Source organism: Octodon degus, unplaced genomic scaffold (assembly GCF_000260255.1).
Source record: "Octodon degus isolate 3935 unplaced genomic scaffold, OctDeg1.0 scaffold00019, whole genome shotgun sequence".
In the NCBI taxonomy this organism is placed as follows: Eukaryota; Metazoa; Chordata; class Mammalia; order Rodentia; family Octodontidae; genus Octodon; species Octodon degus.
In genome coordinates, this window is record NW_004524595.1 from 3,515,339 (window position 1) to 3,533,487 (window position 18,149).

General features: G+C 49.2%; 1 protein-coding gene across 1 annotated transcript in view; it reads right to left on the reverse strand.

The window, feature by feature from the left end:
• Window positions 1-18,149, reverse strand: part of Plb1 (phospholipase B1) — a 97,854-nt gene that overhangs the window by 17,544 nt on the left and 62,161 nt on the right. The window contains exons 35-44 of the mRNA XM_023711025.1: window positions 16,853-16,934; window positions 16,192-16,296; window positions 15,067-15,162; window positions 14,372-14,443; window positions 8,482-8,547; window positions 6,201-6,261; window positions 5,594-5,652; window positions 4,080-4,147; window positions 3,792-3,835; window positions 3,443-3,542 (exon numbers count right to left, since the gene is read on the reverse strand). Of these exons, the coding sequence (XP_023566793.1) occupies window positions 3,443-3,542; window positions 3,792-3,835; window positions 4,080-4,147; window positions 5,594-5,652; window positions 6,201-6,261; window positions 8,482-8,547; window positions 14,372-14,443; window positions 15,067-15,162; window positions 16,192-16,296; window positions 16,853-16,934 (753 nt within the window). The remainder of the gene's footprint in view (window positions 1-3,442; window positions 3,543-3,791; window positions 3,836-4,079; window positions 4,148-5,593; window positions 5,653-6,200; window positions 6,262-8,481; window positions 8,548-14,371; window positions 14,444-15,066; window positions 15,163-16,191; window positions 16,297-16,852; window positions 16,935-18,149) is intronic.

Sequence of the window (18,149 nt, forward strand, 5' to 3'; positions counted from 1 at the left end):
TGTTCTCTATTTTGTTATAAAATTTTTTCCATTTGTTGGGGCTGGGGAGATGGCTCAGTGGAATAAGCACTTCCCTGGCAAGTGCAAGGGCCTGAGTTCAATCCGGTTTCACAAAAAAAGAAAAAAAAATTTCCATTTGTTTTTTATCTTTTTTGAGATAGAGTGTCGATATGTAGTTTAGGCTAGCCTCAAATTCATGGCAAATCTTCCTGCTTCAGTCTCCTGAGTGCTGGGATTACAGGTGTGTGCCATCACATCCAGCTTTTTTTTTTAATAGAAGAATTTTTTATATTTACTAACATCTACTTAGATTACAGTAAATAAAAAATTAAAAAAATATTCTTTGTATTTGACTCTTTAAAACTTTTACTTTAATCACTCTGCTCCTTTGTTTTGTTTCTCCTCTTTGTAGTGATGTAGTTTCCTACACTATTCCCTATCCCCTATTCCTTTTTTTAGCTCTGCAGCAAAACAGGATTAGCTCTTCCTTCATCTCCTAGATGTCTGCATAAATAAGACGTGGCTGCTTGGCGCACTGGGTACTTACAGGTATGCCAGTGAAACACTACTCAGCAATAAAAAGGGGATGAACTATTGCTGTACTCAACAGTATGGATGAATCATAGTGTCTCAAAATAACTTCGCTGGACAGAATAAATCAAATTCCACCCACCACCAACAGTACATATTCTTTGATTCCATTTCCAGAAAATTCCAGAAAATTCAAGCTAACCTATAGTAACTGGCCTGGGGAGGGGTAGAGACAGGAATGGAGGGAGAGATTACAAAGGGGAAGTTATGAGGAAACTGATGCGGGTGATGGACATGTTTATTATCTTGACCACAGTGATGGTAGCACAGCTATGTACATATGTCAAGTCTCATCAGATTGCATGCTTTTATTGTGTATACTTTATTGTGGTCAAATATGTCTCAATAAAGCTGTTTCTTAAAAAAGATATGGATATGAGAAGTTAAGTCTGCACTGGGCAACACAGTCGATGGAATCTTCCATTGAAGGAGCCATAAACAAAGTAACTGACAAAGGAGAGCCATTTAAAGCCTTTGTGTAAGCTGGGCATTGGGCAAGCCCCGCCCCTGCCTTTGTTTCTCATTAAGGAGAATGTGTACTTCTGGAATCATACCCTGGGATGGTACTGCTATTGATGGGCATATCAGGAAGTTATAAAGCAAGCCTGTCCTGGGTAAAAGTGACCACAGGAGTATCTGTAACCTTTTAACAGGTTCAAGACATGACTAAGAGAACTCACGGTTGATAAGCCCTCAAGCACAGCAGCGGAAATGAAGACTGGCTACTTCCTCCTCCTTCCTAGCCAGCTCTCACCCTTCAGACCAAGTCCTGGTTTCCCATAAACCTTTTCTCTGAGCCCATTTATCACTATCTCTTCCATTTTTTTTTTTTTTTCTTTTTTTCATTGCGGGGCTCAGGGCTTCTCCTCCTCTCTGTAAGCTTGCTCTGCTGAGTGAGCCTGTGTAAAGTACTAAGTCCCCCACTTACTAGGGGGACCCTTTCCACCTTGAAGAACAAGAGGTCAGGTTAAATGATTTCAGGAATCCTGGCTGATTGTAACTCACTCCATCAGGCCTGTTCTCTTCACTGTACTGTATGACTCAGTATCAATTTATTTCAGTCTTCAGTGTTGTCATATACAACACTAACTTTACCCCAGTTTTTTTCTTGTCTTCTTAGTGTCCTTAACCAAAGCACAAGCTCTTTGTAAACAAGCTCACATACATTTACATTCTTTTGTATCTCTTAGTAACCAGCTGGGTCTTCAGGCCTTTGTAGGTGTTGAATGAATTCGTGCTTATTGGTTGATGGAGGGACATTAGCTATTGACCTAACCTTAAAATTAAATATTCTAATACAGGCAGAGATCTGTGCATGCATATATGCTGTATTAAATTTTATCCAAGGACTATGGATCACATGCAGTCCTTATGCAGACCCTGAGAAGCAGCTACTGTTATCATCCCTGTTTATTTTTTGGCAGAACTGGGCATTGAACTCAGACCCTTGCGCTTGCCAGGGAGGCGCTTATTCTATTGAGCCATCTCCCTGGCCCCATCATCCCTGTTTATAGATGAAGAAACTAAGATTCAGAGAGGCTAAGCAGCTTGCCCACCCAGCTAGTAGGGACCTGAGCTGGGATTTAGACAAAGATGGTGTGACCCCAGACCTCATGATCTTAGGTACTTTGCTGTGGTATTCATCTCTCTCTAGACAAATTCAGCCTTATTCATACTGAAAACCAAGAGTGGAGACAAAGGACTCTCACAGGGCAATTCCCTAACCTTACAGAGGTCACCAGCTTATTCTTGTTTTCCCTAACTCTGGATATCAGTGATCTCAGCTACCTCTTCCACCTCTGACCTTGACCTGGTGGAGATACTGAGCAACAGCAGAATAGATAAAGAAGTGAGAGAAGGGAATGGATGAGGGAGCTTGAATGCCAGTAGACTGAGAAATCAAGCCCTGCTTAAAGAATACCAGGCTGAATGATAATAATAGTAATAATAATAGCAATTAGATGTGAGAATAGTGGCCCCACAAAGCCCAATTTGTTTGTAGAAATAGAAGTCCTTCCTGTTGACGTTGAGGAACTGAGATGGTTTCCTGTAGCTCAGAGACTGAACCAGAGCTTAAGGCCGAGTTGCGGCTTTACAAAGGAACGTTCTCTGTAAACAGAGTGAGTCAAGCCAGTGTCGTTTCCCTGGTGATCTGAGCATAGCGGAAACTCCTACAAAGCAAATACCCAGCACGCTCTGTGCAGAAAATCAATGAACCCAGTCAGGCATTTCAGCTTTAATTATGTGCATCTTGTCGACATGGGAGAGCTCAGTGAAAACAAACCACCACCTGCTATTTGGAGGGTCTTAACACCTAACTCCCTACTGTCAGAGTATAGCCTTTCGCAGTCAAAGACTCAAGTCCTGAGGCAAGGTGGGGAGGAGAGGAAGGCACACTGCCACAGGTTCACAGATGGAACCATTCCTAGTACTGAGAGCTGACACACATGTAACAGGTGCCTCTGCTGCACAGGAGGTGGTGTCAGCAGGGACAGTGCCCAGGGCAGGGATGTGGCCCTCCTGCTGCCTTGGAGAGGCTGGAACGTCATAGAGATCAGAGCTACATTCAGACACAGTCAGGTCCCGGCTTGTCTGAGAGCTCACTGGGTGATCTTGGCTGTTTATGAATCCTGCTGAACTTCAAGGACCTTCTCATAGTGTCCACATCCAAAGGCCTAGGAATTATGTGACCATCCACACAGATGATTTGGCACAAGGATGGCATACAGAAATGTCCCATGCACAGCTCTGATGGCCCATCAGAGACCAGGCCCTCCTTGCCTACTCCTGCCTCCTGCCTGCATTGCTCAGCCTCCCTTCCACATGCCCTCACGTACCCTGGGCCACTTACCGAGCTCTGGCCCCTGGCACTGCTACGTTGAATCCCGCTGTTTCTTCCAGGGTACCAGTGGAGAATCCAATGATGGAAGGGTTGAACTTCTTTAGAATGTCTTTGGAAGGGGACAAGGCAGAGAGTACAGATAAGAGCACCAGGAACTCAGGTGGGCTGTAGTTTGGGGGTATAGGTGTGGGGCACAGATGTGAGGTACAGGTGTGGGCAGGAGGTTTCTGTTTTTTGTAGGGTTGAATTTCCTCCCTGCTGATAACCTGCTCTTCCCCCCACCCCCAGGCAGAAGGTCCTAGCCTCAGAGAGGGTTGTGACAGCCATAGTGACAATGTTTCTTGGTGGGGCTACTTACTGGGCAGTGTGGTGTGGGTCTCCAAGGTGCCATCTCCTCCAATGCTAGGAAGAACAAAGGTCTTTGTTAAATCACTCTGGCCTGCTCTGCATGTGGTCACAATAGTTTCTGCCCCTGGCTCATCATTCCCATCACCCTCAGGCCTATGCAAGCATCATGGAGTCTCCTTGGGACCTGGACCTGGGTTGTGAAGACCCCACTTCATTCCTGGGGGCAGGAGAGGGGAAATACACTTCCCTTTGGGAGAGTAGTCATTGCCAGCAGAGAGTGAGCTGAGAACATCCTCACCTCCAGGAGAGCCCTCTCCAGGAGGTGAGCCGGTCGCTGGAATTGCTTCCTCTAGCTCCCACTGCTGTCTGTGAAAAGCAAAGAGAAGCTTCCAGGCTGCTGTCGGGTCAGGATCACAGGGCTGTTACAGATCTGGATTTACCTTTTCAGAAAATGTAAGGTGCTCTTCTCCAGGCCCCCTTGAGCTCCTCCCTGGACCTCTACCAACTCTCAGGAACCAGGTTGGATTGGCTCTCTGTTCCTGACCTGTTGTCCCTTTGTTTTGCTCCCTTTCCCATATTCCCGGTTGAGACTTGTCTCCCTGGTGTGAAAAATACTTGGCCTCCATCCTGACCTCATGGTCTTGCGCCTCTGTCCCCTCCCAGTGGCAGCAATGCCACCCGCTCCTCTGAGCGCTTCTCTGTGCACTCTCCCGCCCTTCAGTGTCTCCCTTGCACGAGGGTCAAGGCCTGATCCCAACACCAAGGTAGACACCATAACCAGGCATCTGCTTTCCTTCCCCTCCTCTACTCTGTCTTTCTCTGTCTCTACACAGATCCTTCAGGTGTAGACACCCTGGTCTGTCTCCATTGCCCAAGCAAGAGGACCTCAAGTTGCTCTGTCCCAATCCCTGGCCACTCCATTCTCCCCAGAATGCTGAACTTCCTCCTTTCCAGCCCCCTCAACCCCTAATTCGTTCACCAAGATGCTCTTTGATTCCCACTGCCTCCATGAAAAGCTTTCTCTGTCTTAAAATTCTTCTTTGCAATTTACAGAAGTAACACATATTCAACAACCAGTGAAACAACATAAAGATTTTTTTAAAAATGAATAGTCTACTCCCACCTTATGAATCCTGTGCCTGATACAGAATCCACATCCCCACCCCCACACCCCAGCAGGGCAAAATCGTGCTGATAAGCCTAGTGTGCTCTCTTTTATATAGTTCTCATTTTCCTACCAAAATGAAAGTACTGTCACACATGTAGGCGTGGTTTTATTTCCTCAGAAATGAATACTATATTTTGAAAGTCCTGTGATGCCACCCAAGTGATCACACATCTCTTTCTGAACACATTTCTTTTGTCCTGGCCAGACAGGTTATTGGAAGGCTCTGGCTGTGCTGTGTTTTTTTCTTTTTTTTTTTTTTTAAGGACTGCTGATGGAGCGTCAGGCACACAGCAATAGCTAGATAGTGGGTTAATGCTGTGCTAATGCTAGCAGGGGGATGCTCCATGGGCCAGGAATTGGGCTCCGGCTGCCTCGAGGGCTGGGGCACTGGGCAATGTGTGGGTGAGACTCTTTGGATCTGGGTGGGTGGAGATGAACGCACTCATAAAGGTAAGCAGTGTGCACAAATGCCACAACACATGGACGAAGTGCCTGGGAAATTGCTTTTCCCCAGCGGGCAGGGGCCCTCATGTGGGTGGAGTTCAGTAAGAAAGTGCAGAGCTAATGCTGAGAAAAGCTGGCTCTCACGGGGCCTGGCTGGCTCCAAGCATCCCCTCCCCCCAGGCCTATGGCTTAGTACTCACAGTCAGGGAGTCCCCCAGTGCTGCAACTACTTTGATGTCTGCTGGTTGGAGCTTGTGGACTAGGGAAGACAGGTAGGAAAGAGAGATGGGGTTGGGGGATCTTCCAGAATATGAACTTTACCAGGGCCTGCAAATTTGCTCTAGTCCCCCCAGTTCCCATAGCTTTCATTCCCAGTTCAAGGCTTTAGCAACTTTGCCCCTTCCACTTATTCAGAACAACCAGCCCCTTGATGGTCAGGGGCTTGGTGGACTTCATCCTCCGTGAGAGGAGCCAGCCTATACTGGGGTGGTCTGAGAAAGATTCAGCTGCAGGGTCACACAGCACAGGAAGCTAGGACCCCAGCTCCTAACTGTATCCATTTCACTGGGCAGGGAAGTCAGACAGGCTGCCAGTGGGAATAGAAGGAGATGGGAAGTGTAATTAGGAGAAGTGGCCCATGTTCCTCCTTACGGGAACCCAGTGGTGGCCAGGGGCCCATTCCTTGGAGGCCCACAGGATCTGGCTCTACACTACATGGGCATCAGCAAGGCCTGCTGGAAGTCCCAAGTTGGGTCCTTGCTGCTTTGCAAGGCCCTCAGGTGAGGGAAGGAAACTGTTTTCACTCACCTGAGGTAGGGATGCTACTGGAAGGATTCCACTCTGTACACAGGAAATCACTGCCCCAGTTCTAAATCAACAGGAGAAAACACACAAGGCCAACACTCACTGAGCAGAGCGTGTTGGCCCAAGAAGAGCCAGCTAAGGGGGTTTGGGTGAAGACTAGAAATACACTGCTGCAGTGGCTCATGAAGGGTAAGAGCTGCTAACTGCAGGTGGGCTAAAAGGAAAATTGGAGGAGAGAAATAGGCGTCTGCCCACGCCACATATCCACCCCCACGTAAACAGGTGCATATCCATGTGACACACACTTGCACCATCACACAACCCCCCCCCCATCCTGCCTCATGTACGCTCTTGAATGGAGCCAGCAGCTGCCCCAAATGGGGAAAAGCAGTGAATTATTACTACACGTGGTTTCCTGAAGGAGCACAGAATGAGTGCCAAATATTGATTATAGGCATGCCTTTGTGTGGTTAGCATGAAGCCAACTTGCACTAATTATAATGCCAGGGCCTCAGGGATCATTAGTTAAAATATTCTTAAGAAAATTTTACAATTGCAAAGCTCCTTCTTTTACATATCTTTTCTGTATACCTGTGGGTATTTCTGCATAACAAACTTGAGAGCCACTAATTCCTTGTAAGTTTATAAATGAATGCCCAAACCCCAAGTGCCCTTGATCGGCTTTCCCTGTCTCTGTAATACAGGGCACTCTTGCCAGGTACCCAGGTGGTGGTGGTGGGGGGAAGCAGAGGGCACAGAAATGGCTAGAATCCAGAAAGTTGATGGAGACCTGGATTTGGGTCCCCAGATCCCAAATATCTATTGCGGGGTGCACAGGAGGCCTCCACTGATAGGCTGGCTCTCTTGGAGGGCGACTGCGAGGGAGGCCTTGAAAGCTCAGCTCACCTGTTCAGGCAGCTGATGGTGCAGACAAGCTTTGTTAAACTGCCCTATCGTGGGGGAGTGAAAATGAATCTTTTAAATATTATTCACCTAACCCAGTGGAATTTAGTTTATTCCAAGGGATTGCTCAATTCAACATACCATTGGGTTTCTTCTTCTGTTTGGAGGTTTACTGAAATTCAGAATGGACTTGTGGGAAAATGGCAAAGACTCTGAGAAAATACACTTTAAAAAACTATATAGCCATCTACACCTTCAAAATCTCTCTAATCACTGGGGAGCCAGGGACAGGTACATTTCATGGAGAGTGACAGACACAGCCTGGAACTTGAGCAAGATCACCTGCCCCAGGGGCAGAACCTCACGCTGCACCCTCAACCAGGGCTTCCTAGACCCCTGGGATCTTGTAAAAGTGCAGAGTCTGATTCGGTAGGGCCAGGACAAATTCGGTAGGTCTACAGTGCTGCATTTCTGACATGTTCCCAGGTAAGAATGATGTCCTCTGTCTGTGGCTACTTTAAGCAGACAGCTATTTCTAAGCCTGGGTTTTTAACTCTCCAGCAGTGAAAGCAGATTATAAACTTCAAGAGAGCTGGGACCCATCTGTCAGGTCTATTTCTCTAACTCCTCAAAAAAGTACCTGGCACATAGTAGCTCCTCAATAAACCGTGTAGCATCTCTATGGGGCTCTAACAGCTCCAGGTAAGGACAATGTGTGAGCTCTCTCCAACCCACGAGTACCTAGCATAAGGCGTGTGAAACCATGGGTGTGGGCCATAAAACTGGTGTAAAAATACGGATGTGAAGCTGAACCTGGTGGCTGAGACCTTGTCCTGGTGGCCAGAGGACACTGTCTACACCAGGGCTGTCCTGCAAGGGTTGAGATGTGGTCAAGGTCATCTTGGGAATGGCAGTCCCCGAAGCCCTGGGCTCTGAATGCTCGGTGTGGGATGACTGACTTGAGCCAAGAAGGCCAGCGGTCTGTGCAGATTGGTATGTGTCAGCTTCCTGTTGGCCCCACCTCTGGCACTGAAGTCCTTCCCACTCAGCTTCCACTGCGGGGAAGTCCATGGCACACCTCTGCCTCCTCCCGTCTCTTCTTGAAAGGGTCAGCTGCCTCAACAGAAGTGGCATTGGTGAGCACAGGATTATAAAAGTCAAAGACACTATCTCTGATTGGTCACTGGCATCAGGTAGGCAACTTGAGAACAGGTTGGGATAGGGCTGGGGCCTCACTGGACTCTTTTCTGTACATTCCAATTCCCATTACGTAAGAGTATATTTCTGCTTAAGTGAGCACTATGAAACCTGTGCCACACCCTAAGTCCTTGGCAGGTGAACACAGCTTGTATCTAAGAGGCAGACATGAGTCAGGGGTTACCTCAATGACTGGCTTCGTGGGGTACGTGTAGTTACTATTCTTGGGGGTTCTCAGGAAGGGTTCCTCCTGTAAGAGAAAATAACCCATATGGACAAGTTATCTGACAGTACTGAAGACTGCTTAAGAAGTAAAAGTCCTGCTGCCTAGATTTAACATCATTCTGTATTTAAATAGAGAGAACTGTGTAAACATAATTTCATTCATTCCATGGAGGATTTTACATAACAGCTTTGGCAAGGGACGCATGATAAAAGGCTTAAGAAGGGTTCCACATGTATTCTGGTCTTGGCTTTCATTTTTGGCTCAGCAACAGAACAGCTCCCTAATTCTCAGATTTACCTTTTTTCTTTGTTTTGAAATTTCTATAGCAAGAGACTCACATGTCAGCATATTTTCTTTCCTAGAAGTGTCCTGATTATCAATATCTTTTATTATGTTATTGTTCTTTCTGCCTCCTTTGCATGACTGGATATATATGTTATATCCACTTTGGGTCAGTTTCCTATAGCTTTTGGACATTTTCTCCTGTGAAAGATACTTTTCATTTCCACTTACCTATCTGTTTCACAATCAGTTATCTCACAAGTCTAGTCTAGACTCCAGTCTCTTGACTATAGACGATGGGTTAACCAAAGAAAGAAGAAGCAAGTATCCAAAGTGGAAATGGGGGAAGTAAGCCAAAGAGAAAATGTAAAAATGACAGTCACGCAGGATCAAGTTAGTATGAGTCAGATCAGGAAATATCAAAGTGGACGCAGAGCTGGGAACACTCTCAATATGCATTTACGGAGCAGAAAGGCCATAGCCTGAAAATTTGGGAATAAGAAAACCAACATATTGAAAAAGATTTTTAGAGATAAATGGCAGTGTTTGAAAGCTAACTACTCAGGGGTAAATTCCACCACATGTTTTAACCCACTGAGGAGGAACAAGGGAGGAAATAGGAGGAGGAGGAGGAGGAAGATGAGGGGGAGGAGCGGGATGTAAGTGCTCCCAGAAGGGACTTGCTTTATTCTGTTCCTGCTGTGCTCACGTCACCTTGTCTCACACCTGACCCCATGCACGCAATCCCATTCCTACATGGCACTGTAGACACCTGGCTTTGCAACTTCCAAATGTCCCCGTTTTACAGATGAGAAACAGCTGAGGCGTAGATAGGGCAGGGACCTGTGCTAGGCCAGAGACAGAGTAACAAATGCAAAGCTGGGCCCTGCCCTGGTCTGGACTGGCCTCTTGCCTGGCTCTATTCCTCACCTGAGGACCGGGCAAACAGAGAAGGTCAGTTTGGGGGACAAAACTGATGTGCACAAAGCTTTCAGTCCCCAACACAGACACGCTATGCTGGGGCACTGGACAATCCTCTCCTTTCCACTGAGTCTCAGTGTTCCTGTCTGAAACCTGGGCCACGCTTCTGGGACATGTACCTGAGGCCCAGGGAAAGACAGAGAGGGCTCTCTGTAGCTGTCTATGTGACTGCCTGCCCATCTCACGTGGTAACGCTCACTGTGCGCTGAACAGTTACTCAGAGAATGGCATTCTGGGAGCCTCCTAGAAAAAGAAATGGGGCTGCTCCTGTGTTCAGAGTCGGGTTCCTCCCCTCAGATGAGGGGAGGGCACAAGAGGCTCCCCTTCTGGGAAGGCAAGGAGATGCCCCAAGAAGCCCAGAGACTGCAAAGCAGCTGAGAACAGTGGCCCAGTGAGTGCAGTGATGCTGAGGGGCTGCTGCAGGATCGAATGCACTCCTTAAAGATGAGACTAGGGGGCCGGCGAGATAGCTCGGACTAAGTGTCTGCCTAGGCAAGGCAGGGACTGGGGTTTGATCCCTGGCACCACATGCCCTGCCAGCCCCACCCCCCAGATGCGCTGAGCCAGCCACCAAGTCCAGGCGTGGTGGTGCACGCCTGTAATCCCAGTGCTTGAGAGGCTGTAAACAGGAGGATCATTACGAGTCTGATCTATGTAGTGAGACCCTATAGTCCTGGTAGGGGACTGTAGGCCCTGTACTAAATACATTTTAAAAAATACATGAAAGAAAGAAAGATAGATAGATGATAGATAGATAGATAGATAGATAGATAGATAGATAGATAGATAGATGAGGCTGGGGCTGCTAACTATGATTGTCCCTACACAAAAGAGTCTTGACTGGGCCCAGGGTCGGGGGTGCTGTAGTTGGTTCCAGACTGACCAGCAAGGGAAGAAGCAGAGGCGAAGACACACCCTGCCCTTCTGGGAGAGCCGGTCTGGTCATGTACTTGATCATAGGCTCAGTGTTAGGGGAGGGTGGATATCACTGAAGGGGCCAGAGGTGAAGAAGACTCTGGGATGCCATCAGGAGTGAGAACAGGGGCCAGAGCAGTGCCAGAGGGGTGAGCTGGGTGCCAGGCACTCGTTTTTATTGACCATGGACTGCTGGTTTAAAGGCTGGGCAGGTGGCAGAGTCTGCGGAAGAGGAATCCAATGGGACCTGCCCAGCTCTCGAGGGTGCTAGGAACATGAGCAGACAGTAAGGGAATTGTGGACCAGGAAGCAGTCTATCCTGGCCATCCGGAACAGCAGCCTGCCTGGGAGGCAGAACCTGACGGCCCCTCCTTCCAGGGGGCGCGTGAGTCGGGGGCCTGGCTACAGTACTAGGTATCACAATCCACAGAGAAGGAGCTCTGTTCTTCTGTGCTGCACAGTTGCCAGCTCAAAGGGGTCACATCCTGAGGAGAAATGTCCCCAGGAGGCAAGCGCCAGCAGTCACATCTGAAGTGTGTGGTTGAGGCCCATAGTGAGTGGTGGAGGAGGAAAGGGGGCACAACAGCCTGTCGTGGGGCGTGTTCTGCTGTCTCTTCTCCCAGTTCTTCCCACCTGTGCAGAAAATGCTGCTCTTTCCCGGCAGATGGCACAACCTGTGGCGCTGCCCTCAACAAGTGTGGAAGCTGGAGTACGGGAGTCACCGTTCCTGGAGGAACACGGTAGAAGGGCCTGGCTACCACATGGTCACCACGCTGATCTCAGTGTTCTGCCCCACTGAGCTCACCTGATTCTGTGACAGTGACGGGAGGCTGGGGCCTTGGTAACTACAAGCAGAGCAACAGGGCCTGTGCCTGCGTGGCTGTGCAATCGGGAAGAATGGCCGACGGGGATGGGACACTGGGAAGAAACTGCTAGACCTGGTGCCGGCAACAGCACAGACAGAAACGGAAGTCGGAAGGAACACAGAGTTTGGGAAAATGGTTGCTATTTAGATAGTATTTGCTCAACCAATTAATTTTTGGATGAATGTTTGCTGGGTTATAGATGAGGGTGGGGGAGGGCAGGATTAGGATTTAGAAAGCTTGAGCATTAAAAAAATGAAGCCCCGGCCGGGGAGAGGGCTCAGTGGAATAAGTGCTTCCCTGGCAAGCGCAAGGGCCTGAGTTCAATCCCCGGTTCCCCCCCCCCCAAAAAAAAATGATGCCCCTGAATGCAACAGAAAAAGCACTGACCAATCAGGTTTAAGGGAATCTAACAACAATTTTTTTTTTCTCTTTCATGATAAAAGATAGAATAAGTTATCTGATGTTTTCTCAGCGCCTTTCTCTCTGGCTCTCTGGCCACACATTTAATCTACCTGCCTCCAGAAGGAAATTTGGACTGAGAAATGAAGACAGAAATTGAAAGACCGAGGGATCCAGAGGTTGAGGAAAACCAAGAAATGGAAAAATCTCCTGGTTACAGGATGGAAGAGGGACAGAATAGAACTGAGCCATGAAAGTTGGAGGAGGTCTACCTTTTCAGGATTAGGAGAAGAAAGGAGGGTCACTAAAAGAGATCTGAAGGGACAGCACCCCCCACCCCCCCTCCCAAAAAAAAACAACCCAGAAAATTCAAGGTGTGTTAGCATCTCCAAGTCCAGGGAGGAATACATTTAAGGAAGAGGATAGTTAACTTTGACAGCAGAGGTCAAGAATAACAGCTGGCTAAGGATTGAGTTGACCACTCAGATGGCCCAGCTAGCAGCACTGGGGTGAGGGAAGGAGCGGATAGAGAGCCAGTAAAATCAGGGAAGAAAAAAACAGTCACAGTCTACTGAGCTAATCCAAAATTGGGCTGTAAAGCGTCTCATCTAACCTGAAAGTACAACAGAAATCCCAGCACCTGGCAGCTGCCCCACTGCATGGTGGGAGGCACCCTGTGGTCTGCCGCCTTGTGGCTGGGGTGGGGGAGGAGGAGCAGACGCTGGAAGAGTTCCTTAGGGCTCCATCCATCTCACGGCTGCCTCCCGCTGCGTCCTGCCTGTTGCTTCTATGTTTAGACACAGCTAGGACAAAAATTATGTACTGCCTGTCCCCTGTGGGCTCACATGGCGGTGCTGGTGGACTTTCGCATGACTCCAAGGCACATGGGAGGGAGCAGATGGCACCTGAGACACAGCACAGTAAAGCTGGCCTGGCTAACAGATGGACCCTCCTGGAATGGGCTCCCGGGCTGCTTAGCAACAGCTTCTCCCAGGTGGGGCTTTTGCTGGCTTTCAGAGGCTGGGTTTCTTCTCCTTAGCTCACCAGTGGCTCCCCAGGGAAAGGCTGGTCCTGGAGATGCTGAGTGGATGTCACTCATACAGGGTTCACTGCCTGGTCTGGGGTGGGGAGTGGCAGTTGTTTTGAAGCCCACGGTGATGCAGATCTCCCTGACTCTTTAACTAGACACCAACCTGATTACGTATTTCAGAGCAAAGGATAGTTGCTTGGTGTGAATTATTACTTTTACTATTTCATGAAAGTGGGGTTGACAATTTGGGTCCCTCCTGGCTGATAGCCAAGATGGCTCACATGAACTGTAAAAATATTGAAATACTTATAGTTACACTTTGAGTCTCCAGAGCTCCCACCACTTACCTGCTCTCTCTCTAGACCCTCCTGAACATCCACAGGATCTGGCAATTAAAGGGTTTCTATGTGGCACACAGGGACCTTGCCCACCCACTGGCTTGCACGTGACAGTCTGCCTGGAGGCATCCATGGGCATTGGCGATTGCATGATTCAACTGTCTTGCTCTAATCCCTGGCAAGTGAGCTATGTTACATCACAACCACCCATTCCTGCTGTCCTGGTAAGGCTGAGGAACATCAGTTGGGGCCTGGGTACAAGGCTGAGGTGGAGGAGGTGAAGGAGCAAGGGTCTGCGCACAGGTGTCCCCTCTGCTCAGGGCCCAGTGGACACATGGGGGAGCTGCAGGCCCATGTCCTGGTTCTGCTAGCCAGGAGGTAGGAAAGGTCGATGCTGCCCAACCCAGGAGGGAAACCCAGCTTCCCCACATGGGTCAGGCCCTCTGCTTTTACTGCCACTGCAGGCTGTCTGGCCTTGCCCTTATTTGGTTAAAAAGCTGAGGGACGGGAGTGAAGGCAATGGGAACATGAACCTCCCCCAAGTCCTAGGCCTGAAATCAAGCTTAACAACCACCGCATACACATTCCTCCTTAAAAGGATCCAAGCCATTCCTGCCCTGACTACATGCTGCTCGGGCCTCTTCTGCTCTGCACAGCTCTGACCATCTCCTGGCTGCCACTGTGCAGCACAGACAGGCTTTGCGCTCTCTGAACACTACTCCTGAGCCTGTCTGGTTTCTTGCTACACCTGCTCACCCCCAGCAGATGGTTCTATCTGCCCCAGAAGCTGGGCCAAAATGAGCCTTCCTCTGGCTCCTGTTCTTCTCCTAGAGACCCTTGCTGCATCCCCCAACCCCTTCCCTCCATGGGTGCCCAGCTTCTTCGTCCATCCCCAAAGAAGCAACCACCTCTGCAGTGCATTCCCATCAACCTCCCTCCCTCTCTCCTCCAGTCCGCCCCCAGCCCCACCCCTACTCCAGGTACAGAGGACAAGAGGGCAGGTGGGCTGAGCTCCCGTTCTGGAAAGGAACAAATACCTGGGTGGGGCAGGGCAGGGGGATGTCTGCTGCTAGGTCCAGGGTATCGGTTTTCCTTCCCAATGGTTCAAGCTGATCAGGGAAGAAAAGAAAGTTACGGCATGCCCCTTCCCTGGCAGCATCCCACACAGGGAAAGCTCAGAACTTAACTTTGGGGGTTTTGGCTGTGCCACTCCTTGCTCTCCCAGTTGCCCCCCTGTTCCCCAGGGATCCTAAGCAATTTATTTAACCCCTGTGGGACTCAGTGTTAGAAATTCCTAACACTGCTCTTGCTGGGAACGGCTAAAGTGAGCTCCTACAGCCTAAACTGCCCAGTATAGGAGAGGGCACATGGACACTGCTGACTGAAGGTAGGGTCTCTGCCTTTTACAGAGAGCGCACATGTAGAGAAACCTGGGCCAGGCAGATCCTTCACAGCTCTTCACATCCCCTGTTCCATTCTACAGGCTTTGCCCCCATGTTTTCCAGTACTTGGAATTGAACCCAAGACCTGTGTACTGAACTACTTTTTTATTTTTTGAGAGTCTCATTAAGATGACCAGGGTGGGCTCAAACTTTCTATCTTCCTACCTTAGCCTTCCAGGGTGCTGGGATTCTAGTCATAGGCTGCTGCACTTGACCAAGGGCCTGGCCCTTTTATAAGGGTGCATACTTTGCTGTAGATTAGAACTCCAGCAACACCTGACTTATCTTACCATATTGACCCAAAGGGCTCTAGCGAGCTGAGTGTGGAATTTCTGGTTTGGGTGGATGCAGTCTGGGGCAAAGAAGGAGGTGTCTGGACGCCCATCCTGAAAGAGACAAATATCTTTCATCTTCGTCCAATTAGGTAAGAGAAAGCCTCAGCCATTGTCAGACCCCTAGAACAGACCATGAGATTCCCTGCTCCCCTGGGAAGGTTCTAGCTCATTTTCTCTACAAAGTCTGCTCACTTTAAGTGGGATACAAAAGCAGATCCACACATAAACCCAAGTTCCACCCCCCTCATTTTGGCTCTCTATCTCCCCTTTATTTAATAAAAACACCCTATGTTATTTATAGGCACTTGTGTATAACGCGCCAGCTCAGGCCACAGACTAGCCCCCTGCTAGACTAGCCAGGCCAGGAAACGTGATGTTCCAGCTGCAACTCCCTGGTCCTGGTGGTGTTTGAGGGAGAGAATGGAGCTGAACGCTGGCCAGGCCTGGGCAAAACTGGCACCGGGGCAGGGTGCCACCTGGCTTCAGCTCTTTCTCTTGTGGCACTTGGGGATGCACAAAGGCTTTTCGCCTCCTGGCTTCCCTCCAACTAGATAAGGCCCTTGGGAGGAACCCCCCCACTCTCTCCACTCACAGATCTCTTCTGTTCTCTTGGAAGCACCAGGCAAAGAGCACAGCCAAGGGCTGGAACATAACACCAGGACCCTCCATTATAATGGCAGGGTTGTATGCGACAGAGACTGAGTGTATACCGGGAAGTTAATAATGTGGGATTAGATACCTCTGAATCTTGCCTCTCCATGCCTTGTTGCCTACCTTTTCAGAAGCAAGGACACTTCTGCATTTAGGGAGGATATGAGGATGATAAGACATACAAAAACAAGTGTAGGGTCTGGCACACAGTAGGTGCTCAACACAACGGAGGCTGTTCTCAGGGGACTACAGGAACTTCAGCATCAGGCTGTCCCTGGAAACATGTCTTGGGTATTCAAAGACACTGGTGCTGCCAGCAGGGCACCTGGGGAGCTTTGTCTTTTGTTTTGTTAGCAGGCTCACAGAAGCACGTGGCTTCTTTGCCTGCTCTGCCATCCTGTAAACACCGGGGCAGGGTAGGGAGCAAACCTCCAGGAAGGGGAGCCGGATGTTGAGGAAGAAGGGCTGCAGGAGCACAGAGAAGTCCTCTCGGGTGTCATAACGGCCTGACTCCACCAGCTCACGCATGCTGCTCTGGGGACATCATGCACAGGGGGACCTTCAGCACAGGTAGGCAAGGGCAGGTGGGAGAAACACCCCTGCCCTTGCCAGCCCTGCCCTGAGAACACACAGGCAGATCTCTTTCAGGAGAATTTGGAAAGAGGGTAGGGTATGATTAGGTTTGGGTTTTAATGGTCTGCATTGTCTGAAGGGGCAGGCAGGGGAGTCCCATAACCAATAAACCCTAGACACCCCAGGCTCCTTTCTTATGGCCTGTCTGCAGTGCTGGTGAGCCTGTGGGGCTCGGGTGAGAGGGATGAGTGTGGCTGGGCCTCTGGGGTGGTCTCCTGGGCACCCAGACCTACTGGCCAAGGTTGGGGTAAAGCCCCTGCATGCTGCTCCACTGTGAGAGCTTTGTCATCCAGATTCTGCTGAGCTGACTCCGGCCACAGCCATCTCATGGCCAGGCAGGACAGATGACAGACCAGGAGGTAGATGTCTGCTTCCCTGCATGCCACCCCAGGGCTGTGAGCTGTGATGTGAGCGTGAGTGTGGAGGAAACACCGCAGAGTGCCTGGCTTCATCTCACCTGGTAGGCTCGGGCAAGGGCGTCCAGCTTGGCCAGCTCGTGGGAGTTCTCCCTCGGGGTCAGGACGCAGTTGCACAAGGCGCTGCACAGAAGGGACAGGAGAACCCAGAGCCAGAGCTCTGCTCAGGTGTGCAGCCTTTGGGCTGCCTGGGGTGTAGATGAGGGGTTCTCATGAACTGATTTAGGAGCATGCCTGCCTGGAGGTTCCACACACATTTGGGGGCCAGGCTGGGTCCGGAGAGGAAATGGGGTACAGGGAACACCCTCTGTATGAACACAGCACTGGTGAGAGACTGCAGGCCCTGGGCCAATGAGTTTAAGCTGCAGGAATGTGGTGCTTAATTAAAGGAGAAAATAAAAAATCTCATCCTTGGGTATTGCAGCACATATTTTTTGGCTTTTGCTGGTCATGCCCCCAGATGCTCCTTCAGTCCAAACTGTCGTCTTTTGTTTTATAATGAATTAATTCACATCTATATGTACTTCATGTAAAAAAGATTAGAACTGTTTCTCTCTCTCTCTCTCTCTCTCTCTCTCTCTCTCTCTCTCTCTTGAGACAGTGTCTTACCATGTAATTCAGGCTAGTCTTGAAAACACAGTGATCCCCTGCCTCAGTCTCCCAAGTCCTGGGATGACAGAAGTATGCCACCACACCCCACTAGAGGTGCTGCTCAACTTACGATGGTGTTATGTCCTGATGAGCCTATGATAAGTTGAGACTAGTTTACATTAAGATTGCACTTACTACACCTAAACTACCAACTATCATAGCTTAGCAATCCCACGTGCTGGCTGTTTTCCCTGGGATTGTAAGGCTGACAGAGCACAGGTCTCTGCTCCTGCTTGGCATCACTGAACAGTGTGGTACCATCTACCAGAGGTATCTATAGGCTGCCAGCCCAAGAAAGATCAAAACTCAAAATTCCAAGTATGGTTTCTAGTGAGTATGCATGGCTTTTGCACTATGATGAAGTTGAAAATTCTAAATTAGAGACTGCGTATTTTTAAGCACTTAAAACAGTATTAGATATACAAAGTTCTGTGAGATTTGTTTAATTAGTAGATGTTTGTATAAGGCAGAAGTATTGTGTAAGAAGAGTTAAACACTCATCCATGGACCTGCTACCTAGTCTATGCAGCAGAACAGTTTCAATGTGAAGCCCCCGTGTCCCTCACAGTTCTCCTGCTGCCCATGGTACCTGACCACACACACACACACACACACACACACACACACACACACACACTGCCTAGGATATTGCCCCTTCATTGTTTGGGCTACTCTGTACAAACAGTA